This window comes from Halteromyces radiatus, assembly GCF_025201355.1.
Source record: "Halteromyces radiatus strain CBS 162.75 chromosome Unknown BX664scaffold_10, whole genome shotgun sequence".
Taxonomy (NCBI): domain Eukaryota; kingdom Fungi; phylum Mucoromycota; class Mucoromycetes; order Mucorales; family Cunninghamellaceae; genus Halteromyces; species Halteromyces radiatus.
The window spans coordinates 97031-115756 of NW_026251696.1; the positions used below are offsets into that span (position 1 = coordinate 97031).

At 32.4% G+C, this 18726-nt stretch overlaps 7 protein-coding genes across 7 annotated transcripts; 3 read left to right on the forward strand and 4 right to left on the reverse strand.

Moving 5' to 3' along the window:
* Window positions 1–157: 157 nt before the first annotated feature.
* Window positions 158–1525, forward strand: BX664DRAFT_342413 (40S ribosomal protein S4-A; the record flags this gene model as incomplete). Its single annotated transcript, XM_051547134.1, has 4 exons — window positions 158–160; window positions 272–341; window positions 629–817; window positions 984–1525. The coding sequence occupies 4 exons, from the start codon at window positions 158–160 to the stop codon at window positions 1511–1513; spliced, it is 792 nt and encodes a 263-aa protein (XP_051396172.1). The 3' UTR covers window positions 1514–1525.
* A 194-nt stretch (window positions 1526–1719) lies between these two features.
* On the reverse strand, window positions 1720–3236 carry BX664DRAFT_389058 (ribosomal protein L1p/L10e family-domain-containing protein). The gene is made up of 5 exons (XM_051549516.1): window positions 3020–3236; window positions 2837–2951; window positions 2503–2774; window positions 2255–2433; window positions 1720–2180 (listed from the first exon to the last, which is right to left on the reverse strand). Exons 1-5 carry the CDS (start codon window positions 3184–3186, stop codon window positions 1987–1989), a joined length of 927 nt encoding a protein of 308 aa, XP_051396173.1. The 5' UTR covers window positions 3187–3236; the 3' UTR covers window positions 1720–1986.
* A 623-nt stretch (window positions 3237–3859) lies between these two features.
* On the forward strand, window positions 3860–7204 carry BX664DRAFT_269862 (alkaline-phosphatase-like protein; the record flags this gene model as incomplete). Its single annotated transcript, XM_051541069.1, has 11 exons — window positions 3860–3968; window positions 4042–4244; window positions 4313–4440; window positions 4518–4668; window positions 4731–4772; window positions 4838–5087; window positions 5270–5424; window positions 5712–5783; window positions 6001–6150; window positions 6202–6391; window positions 6492–7204. Coding segments are annotated over 11 exons (2163 nt in total), but the record flags the coding sequence as incomplete, so codon positions are not given.
* Window positions 7205–7371: 167 nt separating this feature from the next.
* Window positions 7372–10628, reverse strand: BX664DRAFT_362234 (uncharacterized protein). The gene is made up of 6 exons (XM_051548297.1): window positions 10499–10628; window positions 10395–10436; window positions 10176–10334; window positions 9899–10102; window positions 8949–9132; window positions 7372–8873 (listed from the first exon to the last, which is right to left on the reverse strand). Exons 1-6 carry the CDS (start codon window positions 10595–10597, stop codon window positions 7504–7506), a joined length of 2058 nt encoding a protein of 685 aa, XP_051396175.1. The 5' UTR covers window positions 10598–10628; the 3' UTR covers window positions 7372–7503.
* A 163-nt stretch (window positions 10629–10791) lies between these two features.
* On the forward strand, window positions 10792–11294 carry BX664DRAFT_342423 (COX17 cytochrome c oxidase-like protein assembly). The gene has a single exon (XM_051547135.1). It carries the CDS (start codon window positions 10814–10816, stop codon window positions 11015–11017), a length of 204 nt encoding a protein of 67 aa, XP_051396176.1. The 5' UTR covers window positions 10792–10813; the 3' UTR covers window positions 11018–11294.
* Window positions 11295–14543: 3249 nt separating this feature from the next.
* Window positions 14544–15220, reverse strand: BX664DRAFT_342424 (uncharacterized protein; the record flags this gene model as incomplete). Its single annotated transcript, XM_051547136.1, has 1 exon — window positions 14544–15220. A coding segment is annotated over exon 1 (238 nt), but the record flags the coding sequence as incomplete, so codon positions are not given.
* A 1467-nt stretch (window positions 15221–16687) lies between these two features.
* BX664DRAFT_342426 (uncharacterized protein) lies at window positions 16688–17401 on the reverse strand. The gene has a single exon (XM_051547137.1). The coding sequence runs from the start codon at window positions 17379–17381 to the stop codon at window positions 17139–17141; it is 243 nt and encodes an 80-aa protein (XP_051396178.1). The 5' UTR covers window positions 17382–17401; the 3' UTR covers window positions 16688–17138.
* Between the last annotated feature and the right edge of the window lie 1325 nt (window positions 17402–18726).

The window sequence follows — 18726 nt, forward strand, 5'->3', positions numbered from 1 at the left end:
AAAAGTGACAGCTCTTGTATTGATTGCATTCAATTAAAAAAATTATTTACTGAACTCCGCTTTGAAATCTTTTTTTTTTTTTTTGACTATCGCGATCTTGTATACTTTTTTTTCTTTTCTTCTTCTTTACTTTTTCTTTACATTATATTATATAACAATGGTAAGCTTAAATGAATATGCTTTTACACTTTATGTGAAAAAAGATGATTAGATGGATGGATGGATGGATGGATGGATGGATGGATGATAACTAACAGTTTTATTTTCATAGGGTCGTGGTCCTAAGAAGCATATGAAGCGTTTGGCAGCTCCTAAGCACTGGATGTTAGATAAACTTTTGGGTAAGTTAATCTATTAGACATACAGGAAACCTCAAGTCAATGTATATATATATATGTTTGTGTGTGATATGATTTTTTGGGGATGAAATACAAAAATTTATAGTCAAGCTCAACAATCCGAGTAACTTATGGTGACGAGAAAATTTTTTAAAAAATTTACTGATAATCAATCATATAAAACACACATACATGCATATTATATATATATTGATACTTTGGTGTACTGATGGAAAATACATGATTTGGATATGATACTTATATATCTCTCTCTCTTTTTTCTTCATTAGGATCTTATGCCCCTAAGCCTAGCTCTGGTCCTCATAAGACTCGTGAATGTTTACCTTTGATTGTATTCATTCGTAATCGTCTCAAGTACGCTCTCAATGGCCGTGAAGTTACTAGCATTTTGATGCAACGTCTTGTCAAGGTTGATAACAAGGTCCGTACTGATTCTACCTTCCCTGCTGGTTTCATGGGTAAGTGAAATGGAGATTATATGGGAAGAGAAAAGGGGGGGGGTGATTTTTTTTTTGTATCTTTTTTTTTGTGATTATATTGGTTACTGATTGGTTGAGGCTTTGACGAATCCCGGATGATTTTATTTTTCAAATACCATGTCATATTTTCTATTTGATTTGACAGATGTCATTTCTATTGAAAAGACTGGTGAAAACTTCCGTCTCGTCTATGACACTAAAGGTCGCTTCGCCATTCACCGCATCACTGATGAGGAAGCCAAGTACAAGTTATGCAAGGTCCGCAAGGTGATGGTTGGTGCCAAGGGTATTCCTTATATTGTGACTCATGATGGTCGTACTATCCGTTATCCCGATCCTTTGGTCAAGGTAAATGATACTATCCGTTTCGATATTGAAAACAGCAAGATTCTCGATTTTGTCAAGTTTGAAGTTGGTAACGTTGCTATGATTACTGGTGGTCGTAACGTTGGTCGTGTTGGTACTATTGTTCATCGTGAACGTCACATTGGTGGTTTCGAAATTGTTCATATCAAGGATTCTTTGGATCGTACCTTCGCTACTCGTATCTCTAACGTATTTGTTATTGGTCAAGGCAACAAACCATGGATCTCTCTTCCCAAGGGTAAGGGTATCAAGTTGACTATCGCTGAAGAACGTGATCGTAGACGTGCTGCTGCCGCTGCTGCCAAATAGATTTAGTTTTTTTTTTTTTTAAAAAAAAAAAATATAAATAAATTTGTTTGAATAAAATCCATACATCTGTACATATTTTCTCTCTCTTTTTTTTGTGTTATATTTGTTTGTGGTTTTATAAACTTTTGGTGAATATAAATATGTGTGATTTGGAACTCGTTGGTGAAAAAAAAAAAAAAAAAAACCGTCAAGATTCAATTGACAGATGATCATCGTAGAGACATCATTATGTATAGAATGATAGCTAGTTACCATAAGAAAGAGGATATGTGAAATGGGAATAACTGGTAAAATATATAATTTATTGATGATGAATGTAATATAAAAACAAGAATGAATACAAAAAGATACTATAAGAATAGAATGAAGAATGACCTACTACTGCTACTATTACATGTATAAAAAAAAAATGATCAAAATAAGAAAACATGACAAGGTAAAAAAAAAAAGCAAACATGGACAATGAAATCTATCTAAGCTTTGATAGATTTCTTTTTAGGGGTAGTCTTGGTCTTGGTAGGTTTGGTAATCTTGCTTTTTGTTTGAACAGCAGTAGCATCTTCAGCTGCTTTCTTGGTAGGTTTGGATTTCTTGGTAACAGCCTTGGCAGCAGTTTTCAAGATTTCTTTTTCGTTATCATTGATGGCGGCTTTGCGATCGCTTTCACCTAATAAAAAAACAAAGAATATGTGAGTATATTTTTATTCGATGAATACAGATCAAAGATCACGTATCACTTACTTAGTAACCAAACGCCAGGTACACAGTTATAAATAGGTAAAGAAGGAGTACGATCGGCACGGATAGAGATTTGTAAGATATGTTCCCATACAAGATCCTTAATCATATCTTCTACCACCACCTTGAAATTTTCTACAAGTTGTTTTTCTGATAATTTGGTCAAACCAAATTTGACACTCCTAATTATGATATAAGAATAGAATAAGCAAAAAAAAAAAAAAATGGATCATTTCCCATATTGATCTTACTTTCTATCCGTAGCAGATTCCAAAGAGGTTGTGTAATTGATAGCAGTTTGAATATTTTGCTTCAATTGATCGTCATCTTTGAGCATTTTATTGTTTGCAGATACATTAACGATCATGGGATGCTTGTTCATACTTGTGAAACTTTTGCCGAATAGAGAATTGATTTTGGGGGCAAGACAAGCATCAACCAAAAATAGACCGAATTGTCGAGCAATTTGTCGTCTAGCTTCAAACCGAGCGAAAGTTTCTCGAAATTGTTTAGCAGAATATACCTTTTGAAAAAAAAGAGTAAGATTCCTTTGTACATTGCATTATCCTTTTTTATTTTTCTTACAGTTGTTTTTCTATCTAACTTGAGTTGCTCTAATTTTTCTTGATAGTTTTGAGGTCTGTCCTGAACAATTAAACAGATACTGGCATCTTCAGGAAGAATAGAATGAGGAAGAGCACTAATCAAAGAGAAAATAAATAAATAAATTTATTGGATCATACAAAGTATCCTTGTTTATTAACTTACATGGTATGACGACGATGGGTTTTATCTACTGGCATCTTGGCAACAGTAAGATCGATCCAAACACCATGGTCAGATCCTAACAAATCGTTTTCAGTGTTACGACTAATGTATTCTTTCAAAGCTTTCACAGCTTTTTCTGCTTGTTGATAATCGATCTTTTTGGCCATGGATGAAATTATAATAAGGTCGTTGAATGAAAAGGGTGAAATGAGAAAGGAAAGAAAAAAAAAAAAAAAAAAAAAAAAAAAAAAAAAAAAAAAAAAGAAAAAGAAAAAAAAATTAAGCAGAGGAAAAAAATGACCCAAAGCCACTGAAAATTATGGGAGTTAGTAGCTGTTTAAACTTCAGATTGACTGACCTCCATTGATTTCTCCAAATTTCACTCCTTTTCACGTCTTCTGTATCTCCCCTTTTCTCTCATGTTATGGCATTCAAATTATCCCGTCTCTATTTGTATGCATTAGGTTTGCTACAATTTATTGGTCTTGGTTTATTTTCTACTGGGTTTTTCCCATATAAAACTTATCTTCCTGGATTCACTTCATTCAAAGACGCGCCTCCTCACTTATCTACAGCATCTTCTTCCAGTCAACCCACTTCTTCCCTTATTGAACCTGAATTTGACCGACTTGTCTTTGTTGTCATTGATGCTCTTAGAAAGTAATGAAAAAGAAAAAAAAAAGTTGGATGATAAAAGAGTGGAATCTATCTTTATATTAATATAAACTTTACCTTTTAGTGATTTTGTATTTCAGGACACAGGTTTCAAGTTTGTTAGAAGGTATATAGATGATAGGAATATACTAAAAGCATAGAAAGCAATCATGTTTAACCTTTTTCTTTTTTTTTGTATATAATAGTTTGATTGACCAAGGAAATGCTATACCATTCACTGCCAAAGCTACTGCGCCTACCGTAACTATGCCTCGTATCAAAGCTTTGACTACTGGTAAGAATCCTTAACAAGGTGTTAAGAGGTTAATTTTTTATCTTTTCTGTTATTATTATTATTATTATCACAGGAACTGTGCCTAGTTTTCTGGATGCTATATTGAACATTGCAGAATCTGATACAAGCTCGTCTTTGGAACATCACGACAATTGGGTTTATCAATTCAAGCATAATGGTAACCGTACTATACACTTTTTTGGTGATGATACTTGGATGCGATTATTTCCTGGATTATTTACAAAGACAGATGGCACCACCTCATTCTACGTGTCGGTAAGATAAAATATAGGAATATGATCAATTATCAATTCTGATCTCTTTCTTTGTCTGTTTGCCTCTAGGATACTGTACAAGTAGATCAAAATGTAACTCGACATATTGAATCGGATCTCTCAACTTTGGATTGGGATGCTGTGATCCTTCATTATCTTGGTCTTGATCACATTGGTCATCTGGGTGGTCCGAAAAGGTAGGAAAAAAAAAAGGACCAGTAATATGAGACTAAATTCACTTTTCTCTTTTTTTTTTTTAAAAAAAAAAATATAGTGCTTTGATGTACCCAAAGCAACAGGAAATGGATCAAGCTATGGAATCTATCTACAACATTGTTGCGGAACAAGATGTGAAACGCATGAAAACTGATCCAAATGCAAAAGGAACTCTGATAGTTCTTTGTGGAGATCATGGAATGAATGATGTGAGTGATACATTTTGCTTTTATATAGGAATACACGGTTAATATTCATTTTTGTATTATAGGTTGGTAATCATGGTGGATCTTCTATTGGTGAGACTTCTGCTGTAAGTTTCTTTTTTTTTTCAAAAGAAAAGAAAATCCAATTGATTTGATTCTATTGATCACATAGGCAATGGTATTCATTAGTCCCAGATTCGACTCACGGCCTGTCATCAAGCATGCAACAAGAACAAAAGAAAGCTATGAAGGTCCCCCCATTATCAGTCAACCTACGGATTTTCATTTTGAGTTTGCATTTGGTTATCCAGTGATTGATCAAGTGGATCTGGTACCAACACTGGCAGTCTTATTTGGATTACCCATCCCGAAGAACAACCTCGGCAAAGTGATTTTGGATTTATATGGTGGCAATAGAAAAGGTAAAGAGAATAATAACAGCCAAGTGATGACGATCTCTTATTTATCTCGACCCCTCTCTACCTCCAACTAGCATCATCCATCTTCAGGGCAAATAAAGGTAAGATAAAGAAATATATATATATATATATATATATATATATAATTCAAATTGTGTATAAAATTCTAAATTTTTTTATTATAGCTCCTTCAGTTTTACGTGCACTTCAATTGAATGCACATCAACTTGATCAACTTTTGGGAAATCAACAATGTACTGATGGTATACTTCGCCATGAGGACTATTTACGCAACCCTAGTCCTGCTCTTGCAATGGACGCAGTAACAGCGTATCTACAGGTAATATCATGAGGACTTTTGATTTATGCAAAAAAGAGAATACTAATTTTTTTTTGAATACTATATTAGTGTATCAATGAATCAAAACATCAACTTTCCAGCACAGCCACTGACTATAATTTGCAATCGATGACTATTGGATGTGGATTGATGATACTAAGTGCTCTGATTATCTGCGTGTGGGTTTTCAAGGATATGTCCAAACAATTCAATTCTATGTGGATTCCACTGAATCTTGTGATGTTTCTTTTGGTTGGTGTCTATGCATCTAGTGTGTTTGCTAGCAGTTTTGTCGAGCAAGAACATTATATCTGGTATTATTTTTCACAATCGTGGCTTTTATTACTTGGATTCCAAAGGTATGAGAATTATGATGGAGCATCAAAGAAAAAAAAAACACTTACTCAGGGAGCCTTTTTTTTTTTTTTTTTTTTTTTTTTTTTTTTTTTTTTTTTTAGTTTCTTTATCGTTGGGAAATCTATTCGACAACAATGCACGTTATTTATACTATGTGTATCTCAAATGATATTAGTGCGATTTGGTATACTTTGGGGTAGTGGGAATGACTTGACAGAGGATAACTCATACATGGTGTGGCATCTTATGTCTCTTTCTTTGATCCTTCCTTTGATACTTGGCATACGTACTACTCTCTTCGGTATGAAACAAGTCAACTCGATTGATGTCAGTCAAAGTGCAGGACTTATTCGGAAACTATGCAAAATAGTTTACGTATTGACTACTTGCTTGATGGCACTTCTGGTATTAGCTTACAAGATTCGAGTGGATGGTATTGATGGTGTCAAGGATGCATCTATCTACTACGAATCATTACTCTCGTTTGAACTCGTGCATCGTTTGAATCAAGTTGAATTAGGCCAATTGATTTACAATTATGCTGGAGCTTGTTTCTTACTTCTCACTGCCATTCTCTATGTCTCAAAACATGCCAGTTTTATGAATCTTGGTCAGGACAAAGGTAACAAAAAAAAAAAAAAAAAAGAAACAATGATCTTCATTTCTCATTTTTTCCTTTTTTTTTTTTTTTTTTTTTTTTTAATCCTTAGATTATGGACGCCCTTATTTACGACTGATACTCTATATGACAACACCTCTTTTGATTCTACTCAGCAAACCTCATCATGCAATTCACTTTTTTCTCTTCACTGTGCAAATGGAAGGATTATTGGCATGGCAGCGACTTCATGGTAAAGTACCTATGTGGGTACGTGGATTTTTAGCGGTCTGTCTATGTCACTATGGCTTTTTTGTAATGGGACGCACCAACTCGATTGCATCTATTGATCTCAGCAACGCATACATTGGTGTGGATGGCTATCGTACTGTCTTGATTGGGATCATCACATTCTGTTCCAACTGGTCCGGTGCTCTTTGGTGGTGTATAGCAGGTTGGGTATTGGCTTCTGACAATGACAGCAAAATGAATGAAAACAACCTTCCTCAAACTAATAATAATGATGATGATGATCAATGGCTCTCTTATTGTTTGATTCAAGCGATGGTATTTAGTGTGGCTACAGCGGCACTGTCTATTTCAGTCATGGTGCTTCGTGAACATTTATTTATCTGGACTGTCTTTTCACCAAAGTATCTGTATCAAATCGCATGGACCGTCTTATTCTTTTGGTTTGTTCAGATTGGATTAGGTACATTTTTGGTTCGGTATTGGTATGTCTGGTCCAATCCTCATCAAGTCCAATGTGAAGAAGATGAACAACACAATGAAGTCCCTGATGATGATGATGAATCTCCTCTTTGATCAATCATAGAAACTTTTGTTATATATTTATATCTCCATTATTACAACTTATATATTTCTGTATCATATTTGTTTTTTATCTTTTCTTTTTGAATAAATATCATTTCCATTGGACAATAGTCTATATATATTATTTTATGATTTGTTTTTATTTTTATTTTATTTTATTTTTTTTTAAGGTGAATTAGAATGAAGAAAAGGTATGGAGGAGAGTGCTAGACTAACTAATCTAAAATACTAATAGTAAATAATGAATAATAAAAAGATAGTGTTACACATCGTAAGGTTTCCGTTTCTATTTAACTTTGACGATGTTGTTTCTTTGTCTGTTTTGCTTTGTTCAAGTCATCCGTTGATGCACGTTTTCCCAAGACAAGTGCCTTGGTTTCCGCATCCAGGCAAACCAATTGATGTTCTTCGTTGTTTTTCACAGTACCATCCAATCCAAGCAAATAAGAGAGAGCTACTTGACCATTACCTTCTATTTTTTCTGTAAAAGGACCAGGTATCCAATTGAATTTCTTTCGAAGAATAAAAGTTGCATCCGAAGGTTTATACAAGAGAGCTAAAAGGTACTTTTTTGGACTTGCTGTTTCCCATTTCCCGTTCGTTGTCGATGATGGATAAATGTCGACCAGAGCCATCATACCAAACACCGGATCAGGTATGGATACACTACGCATCACACATTTGACTTGCATCCCTAATCCACCGCCATAATGTTGTTGTATTTCCCTAGCTGAGAGCACTTTTGGTGAGAGTACGATTTGTTGTCCAAACCATAAAGGTCGTTCTGCATTGGCCTGCCATCCAGTCATTGTTTTATGGTGCTTTTTCAAATACTCGTTATAAAAAGGTACACAGATAGTTTGTAATCGTTGTACAAAATCATCATCCAGGCGTACGATGGTGGATGATGGTAATAATGTAAGTGATAAATGTTTCGCTACTTTGGTTAGACAGCCCTTATCGATATGAAGATCCAGTTGATATTGTCCATCACCATCCTCATCATCATCATCATCAGAAAATAACCTATCATCCCAAGAAATAGTGTTGATTTTTCGATTCCATCGTTGTTGCTCCAGGTATAAAAGTTCATTGGCACTATGAGTTGCTAAAACGTGATTGACGATCCTGCGTTCCCATTTTGGTCGATAGCGAGGTCGAATGGCTGGTACATGTATTGCTGATCCTGTCGTGATGGTTCTTTTGGATATAAGAGTATTCAGAAATCCTTGAAATCGTTTGACATGAGGAAGTCTGTCGTCCCACATTTTGATTGAATCCAAACTTGGTACGTTATGTAAAAGATTAAGTATGAAACTCGTCTTGAAGTGAAGAGTATTGGCAAACACTGAACTTGCACCGTAAGCCAATACATTGTGTTGTTGTTCGTTGTTAACATGAGCATCATGGGTTTCTTGAGTTGGATCTGGTCGTAAACCTAGAAGATCAAATGCCAATCCTTTAGAAGCAAGCATCCGTGATATCAAAGGATAAAATGGTACATGGCGTCGTCCAGTCAAAAGTACTGTCATGATGGTAGGATCTTCCAAAGATTTCCTTGCCTCTTCTACAATATCTTCGTTCCAATAGTCTGCCCAATGTGTTGCTTCCAGTATGTCGATAGGTCCCAAATCCAACGAACGGTAATCCTTCCACCAACCTAACAAGAGTATATATAAAAAGAAAAATGATTAGTTCTTCCTCAAAGATAAAAAAAAGTAACTTTTGTTTATACCTGGACCAAATACATCTTCTCCAACAAGTTCTTTGATCAATGTAGGATGCCAAATCGTAGGACTGAGTGATGGTGATAAGAATAAGGTAGAGTCAAAATCAAAGATGTCTAGTCTGGTTGGCTTTAGAGTTTCCTTTTTGTTTTTATGGAATGGAGAGGCCTCATATTGATCTTGAAGTACAATCTATAAGCCAAAAGAAAGACAGTTAGTTTATAGTATCTGCTTTGATTCTTATTAATTACTTTTTCTTCTTGTAATATCTCTGAATACTGCGTTCGCATATTCAAATTGACACCAAATTCCAATGACGAACGAACGAGAGAAAAGTGTAAAAAAAAAAAAAAAAAAAAAAAAAAAAGATCAAAAATGATTAATGCGGTGTTCCAAAAACATCCCTTTTTTCAAATGTAGTTCGTTCTGGTAACACCAACGGCGACAGGCCTATATTTGGTATGTGATGGACAGTTATCTAGTCAAAGTAAGCATAGTGACTCATATAGAATAAAGAGGGAAACGATTTTGTTCGATTTGCAAAGAAAAAAAAGGTAATATCCTTATTGAATCAATGTGATTGCTCTTACTCATGCCACTTGTCGAAAACCCTCCTATGAAACGGTTGGCTTGGACAAATCCGCCATAGTCATCATCATTCATCATCGTCATCACAAAGAGTCATCATTCTTCATCGTCATTCATCATCATCATTTATCATCATCATCCATTATCATCATTTATCATCATCATCCATCATCATCCATCATCATCATTCATCATCATCATCATCATCACAAAGAGTCATCACAAAGGGTCACAACTGAATATCATCATCTGATAATACTGTAAAATAATAAAGCATCATTTTCTATATCTATGTCATAGTGCGTTGTTTATTATACAAAAAAAAAAAAGATAGCTATAAAACATTATATAATCTAAACTATATTTATACATCATGATATTCATGAATTGAGAAACGACCACGAATTCCAACTTTGTTAATGAACAAGAATTCCTTCAATTCATTCTTCAGTATCACTTGCTTGCTTGGTATTTTACGTCCTTCCATTTCCTTTTCAGGTTGAGTGACCTTGATATTATGTTGATAAAGATATGGAACAATAAATGGAATAGGTTTACCAGTGACAAGTATGAGCTACCAAAAAAAAAAAAAATAGTTTCATTTAATTTCAATATCATTGATCTTTTTTTTTTGTAATATATTTTACATTGACATAATAAAAGTTATCTTTATGAGGATAGGGTATAGCAGGAGAGACCATGACTTGTTCAATATTAGAAACATCATTATTGGAGTCCAATTCAATACGATTGATAGCTCTGGCCTTCTTTTGTTCAAAGTTCGGTAATACACCACAATTCAAGATCTATACCAATATATATATAATGAGTTACACTTCATCAATTAATGTCCTTTTTTCTATTACCTTCATGGGTAAAACACTTGATCCAACGTCACGGATACGTTTCTAATCAAAACAAGAGTCAATCAACGATGGAATCACAAGTAATATGATAAACTGGTTTTTACCACTTCTTTTTCCACTTGTTCAGTAATCCAAGCTTTAGCCTCATGGTCGATTTCAGCAGCTTCCACTGGTTGTTCTTGATCAGATTTGGTATTGTCCATGTTGAATTAATGTGAACCAGAAAAGACAAGGAAAAAAAAAAAAAAAGAAAAGAAAAAAGACGGAAAGCATCTCCCGATCCGATCTTTTTTTTTGTCTTTTTTTTTTTTTTTTTTTTTTTTCTAGTCACGCCCGATTAATCATCTAAAAGAGAGGGGAATCCTTTTTTTTTTTTTTTTTCTTTCGGACCTATTTCTTTTTTCTTTTCTTCTTTAATTATGACAGAATCTATCAAAACCACCTCTACTCATTCTGGGGAACTCCCTATTGGCAAAGACGGAAAACCACTCAAACCTTGTTGTGCTTGTCCAGAAACGAAAAAAGTGCGAGACCAATGTATTTTTGATAAAGGTGAAGAACATTGTCAAAACCTCATCGATGCTCATTTGAAATGTATGCGGGACCTTGGCTTCAAGATTTAAAAAATGATTTGTACATTGTTTATTATTATCATTCAACCTCTTTCTCCTTCTTCATACGAACTACAAGATCATTGAACATTTAGATAGATATACTTTTAGAAATATTCTCCCCCCTTATTATTTTCATTTATCCTTTATTCTCTTCCTTAGTGTTTTTCTTCACTTTATATCGAATCCTATTCTTTTGTATATTTGATGCTTTTAATAATAATAAAAAAAAAGCCCTTCATTGTTTTTCTTTTTTGAAATATAAAATAATGATGCCTTTATTTATATCTATGGCGCCAACTCTATCAAGTCTTACTTTTCTCCAGGATCTGTCCAACCCTGCTTTACATGGATGAGTTTGAATCACCAATTAGCTCTGATACCCACCTCTTTTTTTTTTTTTTAATTTACTCTATACATGTAATGATTATCTATAAATTGCATAATATAAAGTGAAAGTAAATGCATTGTCTTATGTTATATCTGATGTGATGATGATTACTTCTGAGCGAAGAAAGGGAAAAACAAAAACTTTCTTAACCTTTGTATGCAGGATGAAAAAATGGAATGGCTTTTTTGGATTTTACAGCCAAAAATTTAAAAGTCCTCAGCCAAAGTTTGGCTGTAAAAATCAGTTGTCGAGCAGTCATCAGGCAGTTTTTCCAAAATATCGATGAAATCTTTTGACATTGATTGCTCATTAGGTGGTAAGATAACCGATAAAATGGAATTAAATGGTATTAAATTGCTTTTTGTAAAGAATCCAATAGTGGTAGTTGTGTTGGATGATGGCCATTATTGGATGAGGGATGACTGAATTGACTCTTATTTTTTTAATTACTCCATAAACTGGGAGGTATAGTATAAATTGACATTAATGCGATTGAAAGAGAACATTTTCATCTACGCTCAATCCAAATTTGGTGCAATGATGATAGCTTTTGAGCGAATTACAAAAATGCGAAGAGATACATGTCTACTCGACGTGGTGTTACAGTGCAAAGACGGTGGTTAGAATTACTGATGAATACCAACTACATCTGGAATCATGCAACAAACATTGAACCGATCATTTAATTTTTTTTTTTTTTTTTTTTTTTTTTTTTTTACTTTTGTCGATATTTTTATCATATCTTACTTTTTTTATTTTATTTTATTTTATCGTCAAGTTTTATACTTTTCTCTTACTATTTTATATGTTTTATTTTATTGTAGATATCCAACTAGGTTTCAGATATTTTCACCTTTTCAAATTTCTTTATTTATGAATGAAAGATTTTTTATAAATCAGATCATATAAACCACTCTTAAGGAAACAATCGTCCTAAGTTTTATTTTTTTTATTATTTATATTTACAATAATCATCAAGTTTTATATTTCAAGTTACTTTATATTTTTCGATGATGATCAAGTGTAATCATATACAAGACTTTGATTTCCATTTTTGAAATCAATCTAGCAAACTATCTTTTTTTTTTTTATTTCTAGAACTCAATTGTCACAAATATTATCACTACAACAATATCATCTAGTCTTTTTACAGATCATCATCAAGCTAAGTTCACCAAAAAAAAAAAAATTAAACAGTTCTGCTCTTCCTACTAAGAGACGTATCAGATTTTTTAAATTACAATAAAATATTCAACAATATAGACGATATGAGAGAAATATATCATTATTTAATAATTAAAAATAATTCTAATCATAAAAACATTCAATACTTCTAACCAATTTCGTAAGGACGATCGTCATAAGAAAGGTAAGGAATAAAAAAGTTTAGTATTCCCATCCATGATCAAAAGTTTAGCATTTCCATCCAAGATCACATCCTTGCGTATCATAACCACTACTGCAAGAAGGATGACCATTTTGAGGATCGCACGTCAAGTCATGAGGATTCCCATTGAGTGTGCATTCTTGTCCATCGTATTGACCACCAGTGCATTTTCCACAGCAATCGGTGTTAAAGATGTTACAACAGTCGGCAGCACTAACAGTGTTGATGATATAGGCCAACAATAATGTAATAAACAGAATCAATTTCAACATGATCACCAGAAGTTTTCTTTGATTTTTTTTTTTTAAAAAAAAAAAAAAAAGAGAAGAAAGGAAAAAGTTTATCCTTTTATAAAAAAAAAGAAAATGAATTGATGTTACACTGATCGGACTACCAGCGTACGCAATAATTGTCCATATTTGTACTTTTTCCAATTGCCTTCTTCTTTCGATAAGAGATCAGGCTTTGCTGAACGAACCCAAAATCGATATTAACTTTTTTTTTTAGAACATGATGACAAAAAAAAAATCATCTGTTTTATTGTAAGTCGAATACATGAGAAATGAGAATTACAGTATAGGTTTTATGTGGAATGATCAGAATAAATTTCTACCAAAAAACCCTTATACAGTATCTTTCTGTTTTCTACATTTATCGATAAGCTTAAGCTCATTTTTAACCAGGTGGTAGCATGAAAGTTTATATCATTCCTCTGTCGTGTTATGGCGACACAAGGAAAAAAAAAAAAAGAAAAAACAAAGCCAATGTCTTGATTACCTTGCAAAATTTTGAATTTTAAGATATTCCATTGTGGAAATACCATATCAATTAGGATGATAGAGATGGTGATGATGTTTTTTTTTTTTTTTTTTTTTTACTCTATAAACGTGTAAAATAGATGTAGTTGTGTGTTATCAAAATAATAAAAAATAAAGACAAGGAATTCAGTGAGATTTCTTTTTATTTTTTTAAAAAAAGTGTAGTAAAACGAGATGAAGTACCTAAGCCAAGATGTGTGATACCATATTTATGATTGGTGATCAAGTTTTGTTTCTATCTCTATTTCGATAACTCATATTTCAATTTGTAATACTATTATATAGAGTGTGTATTTTATTGGTACTTTGCTTTTCATTGTCGTGATCATGGACGTAGTGATTCATCGTGATTCGCGCCCTGGAACGTTTATACATTTGACATTTTTTTCCTTGCTGGCAGCATTGAGCATAATGATTTTCAGAGTCCGTTTTTTTTTATTATTATTATTTATTTTTGATATACGATCATCTTTCGTTTCTTCTCTTTCTTTCCTTTCTTTATAATAACTTTAGTTTTAGTATGTTAACTAGTAGTCTTTAGCGCTAATACTTTTTTTATTCAATAAATTTTTTATTTTTATTCCAACTACTTTGTTAATGTCAATGTAATTGTATGCCATCTTTTTTCTTGATTACTTTTTATTTTTGAATATATTTTTTTTATTCTACGGATATGTTTATAGATCCGGAATATGTTGGTACCACAAAATGCAATGATCATCCACAAACTGCATAAGGTAAATTGAAAGATAATGGTTTGTTTTGTGTTCTGGTTAAATCTAGGGTGATGATGGTGGCTTTTGAAGGAGAAGAGGAAAGGCAAAGTTTGCTTATATGCAGGATGAAATCTTTTGACACTGATTGCACATTATGTGGTAGGAGAAGCGATACAATGAAATTAGATGATGAATCCAGTTGTGTTGGATGATGGTTCTATTGGATGAAATTGCAAGTTACTCTATATTTTTAATCATGATCAAGTGCAACCATACCCGAGTCTTTCAATTCCATTTTGATCGCGATCGATCAAATTGCCTTTTATTTTTTTTTTCTATATTTCTAGAACTGACTACTACTCAATTGCCACAAATATTATCATGACAACAATATCATCTAGCCTTTTTACAGATCATCATCAAGCTAAGTTCACTAAAAAAAAAAATTAAATAGTTCTGCTCTTCCTACTAAGAGACGTATCAGATTTTTTAAATTATAATAAAATATTCAACAATATAGATGATATGAAAGAAATATATCATTGTTTAATAAATAAAAATAATTCTAATTATAAAAACATTCAATACTTCTAACCAATTTCATAAGGATGATTGTCACAATAAGGACTACAAAAGTTTAGCATTTCCATCCATCATTACATCCTTGTGTATCATAACCACTAGTGCAAGAAGGATGACCATCTTGAGGCTCGCACGTCAAGTCATGAGGATTCCCCTGGATTGTGCATTCTTGTCCATCGTATTGACCACCAGTGCATTTTCCACAGCAATCGGTGTTAAAGATGCCACAGCAGTCGGCAGCACTAACAGTGTTGATGATATAGGCCAACAATAATGTAATAAACAGAATCAATTTCAACATGATCACCAGTAACTTTCTTTGAGTTTTTTTTTTTTTAAAAAAAAGAATAAGAGAAGAAAGGAAAAAGTTTATCCTTTTATAAAAAAAAAGAAAATGAATTGATGTTACACTGATCGGGCTACCAGCGTACGCAATTATTATCCATATTTGTACTTTTTCCAATTGCCTTCTTCTTTCAATAAGAAATCAAAATTTGCTGAACGAATCCAAAATCGATATTAACTTTTTTTTTCTCTCTTTTTTTTTTTTTTTTTTTTTTTTTTTTTACAACATGATGACAAAAAAAAATACCATCTCTTTTATTGTAAGTCCAATACATGAGAAATGAAAATTATAGTATAAGTTTTATGCGGAATGATCAGAATAAATTTCTACCAAAAAAACCCTTATACAGTAACTTTCTGTTTTCTATATTTATCTCTCAGCTTAAGCTAATTTTGGTGTAGCATGAAAGTCTATATCATTCCTCTGTCGTGTTATGACGACTCAAGGGAAAAAAAAAAGAAAAACAAAGCCAATGTCTCGATTACCTTGCAAAACTTGAATTTTAAGATACTTGTCCATAGAAGTTGGAAATACCATATCAGTTAGGATGATAGGGACGGTGATGATCCTTTTTTTTTTTTTTTTTTACTCTATAAATCTGTAAAATCGATGTAGTTGTGTGTTATCAAAATAATAAAGACCAGGAATTCTGTGAGATTTCTTTTTTACTTTTTAAAAAAAGTGTAGTAAAACGAGATGAAGTATCTAAGCCAAAATTATATGCTAGTGAGTGATACGTGATACCATCTTTATCATTCCAAATTTTATTTCTATTATGATTACTCATATTTTAATTTCTAATACTATTATATAGAGTATGCATTTTATTGGTACTTTGCTTTTCATTCGTGATGAATCATCATGGATGTAGCGATCCATCGTGATGCGCGCCCTGGAAGTTTTATACATTTGACATATGTCCTTCCTGCAGCATTGAGCATAATGGTTTTCAAAGTCCGTTTTTTTATTTTTGATATACGGTTATCTTTCTTTTCTTCTCTTTCTTTCTTTTCTTTATATTAACTTTAGTTTTAGTATGTCAACTAGTAGTCTGTAGTGCTAATACCTTTTTACTCAATAAATTTTTTATTTTTATTCCAACTACTTTGTTAACGTCAATGTAATTGATTCCATCTTCTGTCGATGTATTATTATTCCATTTTGTTACTTTTTTGAATGTATTTCTTTTATTTTACGCATATGTTTATAGGTACGGAAGTACGACAAAATGCAATAATCATCCACAAATTGCATAAGGTAAATTGAAAGATAATGGTTTGTTTTGTGTTCTGGTTAAATCTGGAATGATGATGGCGACTTTGGAACGAGAAGAGGAAAGGCAAAGTTTGGTTATATGCAGGATGAAATCTTTTGGCACCGATTGCACATTATGTGGTAAGATACGTGATACAAGGAAATTAGATGACTCTTTTTTTTTTTTTTTTTTTTTTTTGAGAGGAACCCAATAATGGAAATTTCAAGTTACTTTATATTTTTGATTATGATCAAGCGCAATCATACCCGAGTCATTCAATTCCATTTTCGATCGCATCTATCAAATTACCTTTTATTTTTTTTTTCTATATTTCTAGAACTGACTACTACTCAATTGCCACAAATATTATCATGACAACAATATCATCTAGTCTTTTCACAGATCATCATCAAGCTAAGTTCACTGAAAAAAAAAAAGACTTTAATCACTTCTGCCATTACTACTAAGAGACGTATCATATTTTTTAAATTATATCAAAATATTCAACAATATAGGCGATATGAAAGAAATATATTACTGTTTAATAAATAAAAATAATTCTAATTATAAAAACATTCAATGCTTCTAACCAATTTCATAAGGATGATTGTCATAAGCAAGGTAAGGACCACGAAAGTTTAGCATTTCCATCCACGATTGCATCCTTGTGTATCATAACCACTACAAGAAGGATGACCAGCCTGAGGATCGCAGGTCAAGTCATGTGATCTCCCCTGGATTGTGCATTCTTGTCCATCGTATTGACCACCAGTACATTTTCCACAGCAATTGGTGTTAAAGATGCCACAGCAGTCGGCAGCACTAACAGTGTTGATGATATAGGCCAACAATAATGTAATAAACAGAATCAATTTCAACATGATCACCAGTAGTCTTCTTTGATTTTTTTTTAAAAAAAAAAAAAGAGAAGAAACGAAAAAGTTTATCCTTTTATAAAAAAAAAATGGATTGATGTTACACTGATCGGACTATCAGCGTACGCAATTATTATCCATGTTTGTACTTTTTTCAATTGCCTTCTTCTTTCAATAAGAAATCAAAGTTTGCTGAACGAATCCAAAATCGATATTAACTTTTTTTTTTCTTTTCTTTTTTGTACAACATGATGACAAAAAAAAACCCATCTCTTTTATTGTAAGTCGAATACGTGAGAAATGAGAATTACAGTATAAGTTTTATGTGGAACGATCAGAATAAAATTTCTACCAAAAAACCCTTATACAGTAACTTTCTGTTTTCTATATTTATCTATAAGCTTAAGCTCATTTTTAACCAGGTGTTAGCATGAAAATTTATATCATTCCTCTGTCGTGTTATGGCGACACAAAGGAAAAAAAAAAAAGAAAAAACAAAGCCAATGTCTTGATTACCTTGCAAAATTGAATTTTAAGATATTCCATTGTGGAAATACCATATCAATTAGGATGATAGGGATGGTGATGATCCTTTTTTTTTTTTTTTTTTTTTTTTACTCTGTAAATGTGTAAAATAGATGTAGTTGTGTGGTATAAAAATAATAAAGACAAGGAATTCAGTGAGATTTCTTTTTACTTTTTAAAAAAAGTGTAGTAAAACGAGATGAAATATCTAAGCCAAAATTATACGCTAGTGAGTGATACGTGATACCAGATTTATCATTCCAAATTCTGTTTCTATTTTGATTACTCATATTTCAATTTGTCATACTATTATATAGAGTGTACATTTTATTGGTACTTTGCTTTTCAGTGTCGTGATCATGGATGTAGTGATTCATCATGATGCGCGCCTTGGAACGTTTATGCATTTGACATATGTCCTTCCTGGAAGCATTGAGCATAAAGTTTTTCGAAGTCCGTTTTTATTGTTTTTATTTTTGATATAAGGTTATCTTTCTTTTCTTCTCTTTCTTTCTTTTCTTTATATTAACTTTAGTTTTAGTATGTCTGCAGTGCTAATACTTTTTTATTCAATAAATTTTTTGTTTTTATTCCAACCACTTTGTTAACGTCAATGTAATTGATTCCATCTTCTGTCGATGTATCATTCCATTTTGTTACTTTTTTGAATGTATTTCTTTTATTTTACACACATGTTGGTACGACAAAATGCAATGATCATCTACAAATTGCATAAGGTAAATCGAAAGATAATGGCTTGTTTTGTATTCTGATCAAATCTAGGGCGATGATGATGGTTTTTGAGTAAGAAAGGCAAAGTTTGCTT

Coding starts and splice junctions, on each gene's coding strand:
- BX664DRAFT_389058 (XM_051549516.1), bottom strand. CDS start 3,186: ATGGCCAAAAAGATCGATTATCAACAAGCAGAAAAAGCTGTGAAAGCT. Junction 2,775..2,836: donor AGTTAGATAGAAAAACAACT/GTAAGAAAAATA, acceptor TTTTTTCAAAAG/GTATATTCTGCTAAACAATT. Junction 2,434..2,502: donor GAATCTGCTACGGATAGAAA/GTAAGATCAATA, acceptor TATCATAATTAG/GAGTGTCAAATTTGGTTTGA.
- BX664DRAFT_342426 (XM_051547137.1), bottom strand. CDS start 17,381: ATGTTGAAATTGATTCTGTTTATTACATTATTGTTGGCCTATATCATC.
- BX664DRAFT_362234 (XM_051548297.1), bottom strand. CDS start 10,597: ATGGACAATACCAAATCTGATCAAGAACAACCAGTGGAAGCTGCTGAA. Junction 10,335..10,394: donor CAAGTGTTTTACCCATGAAG/GTAATAGAAAAA, acceptor ATATTGGTATAG/ATCTTGAATTGTGGTGTATT. Junction 10,103..10,175: donor ATAACTTTTATTATGTCAAT/GTAAAATATATT, acceptor TTTTTTTGGTAG/CTCATACTTGTCACTGGTAA.
- BX664DRAFT_342423 (XM_051547135.1), top strand. CDS start 10,814: ATGACAGAATCTATCAAAACCACCTCTACTCATTCTGGGGAACTCCCT.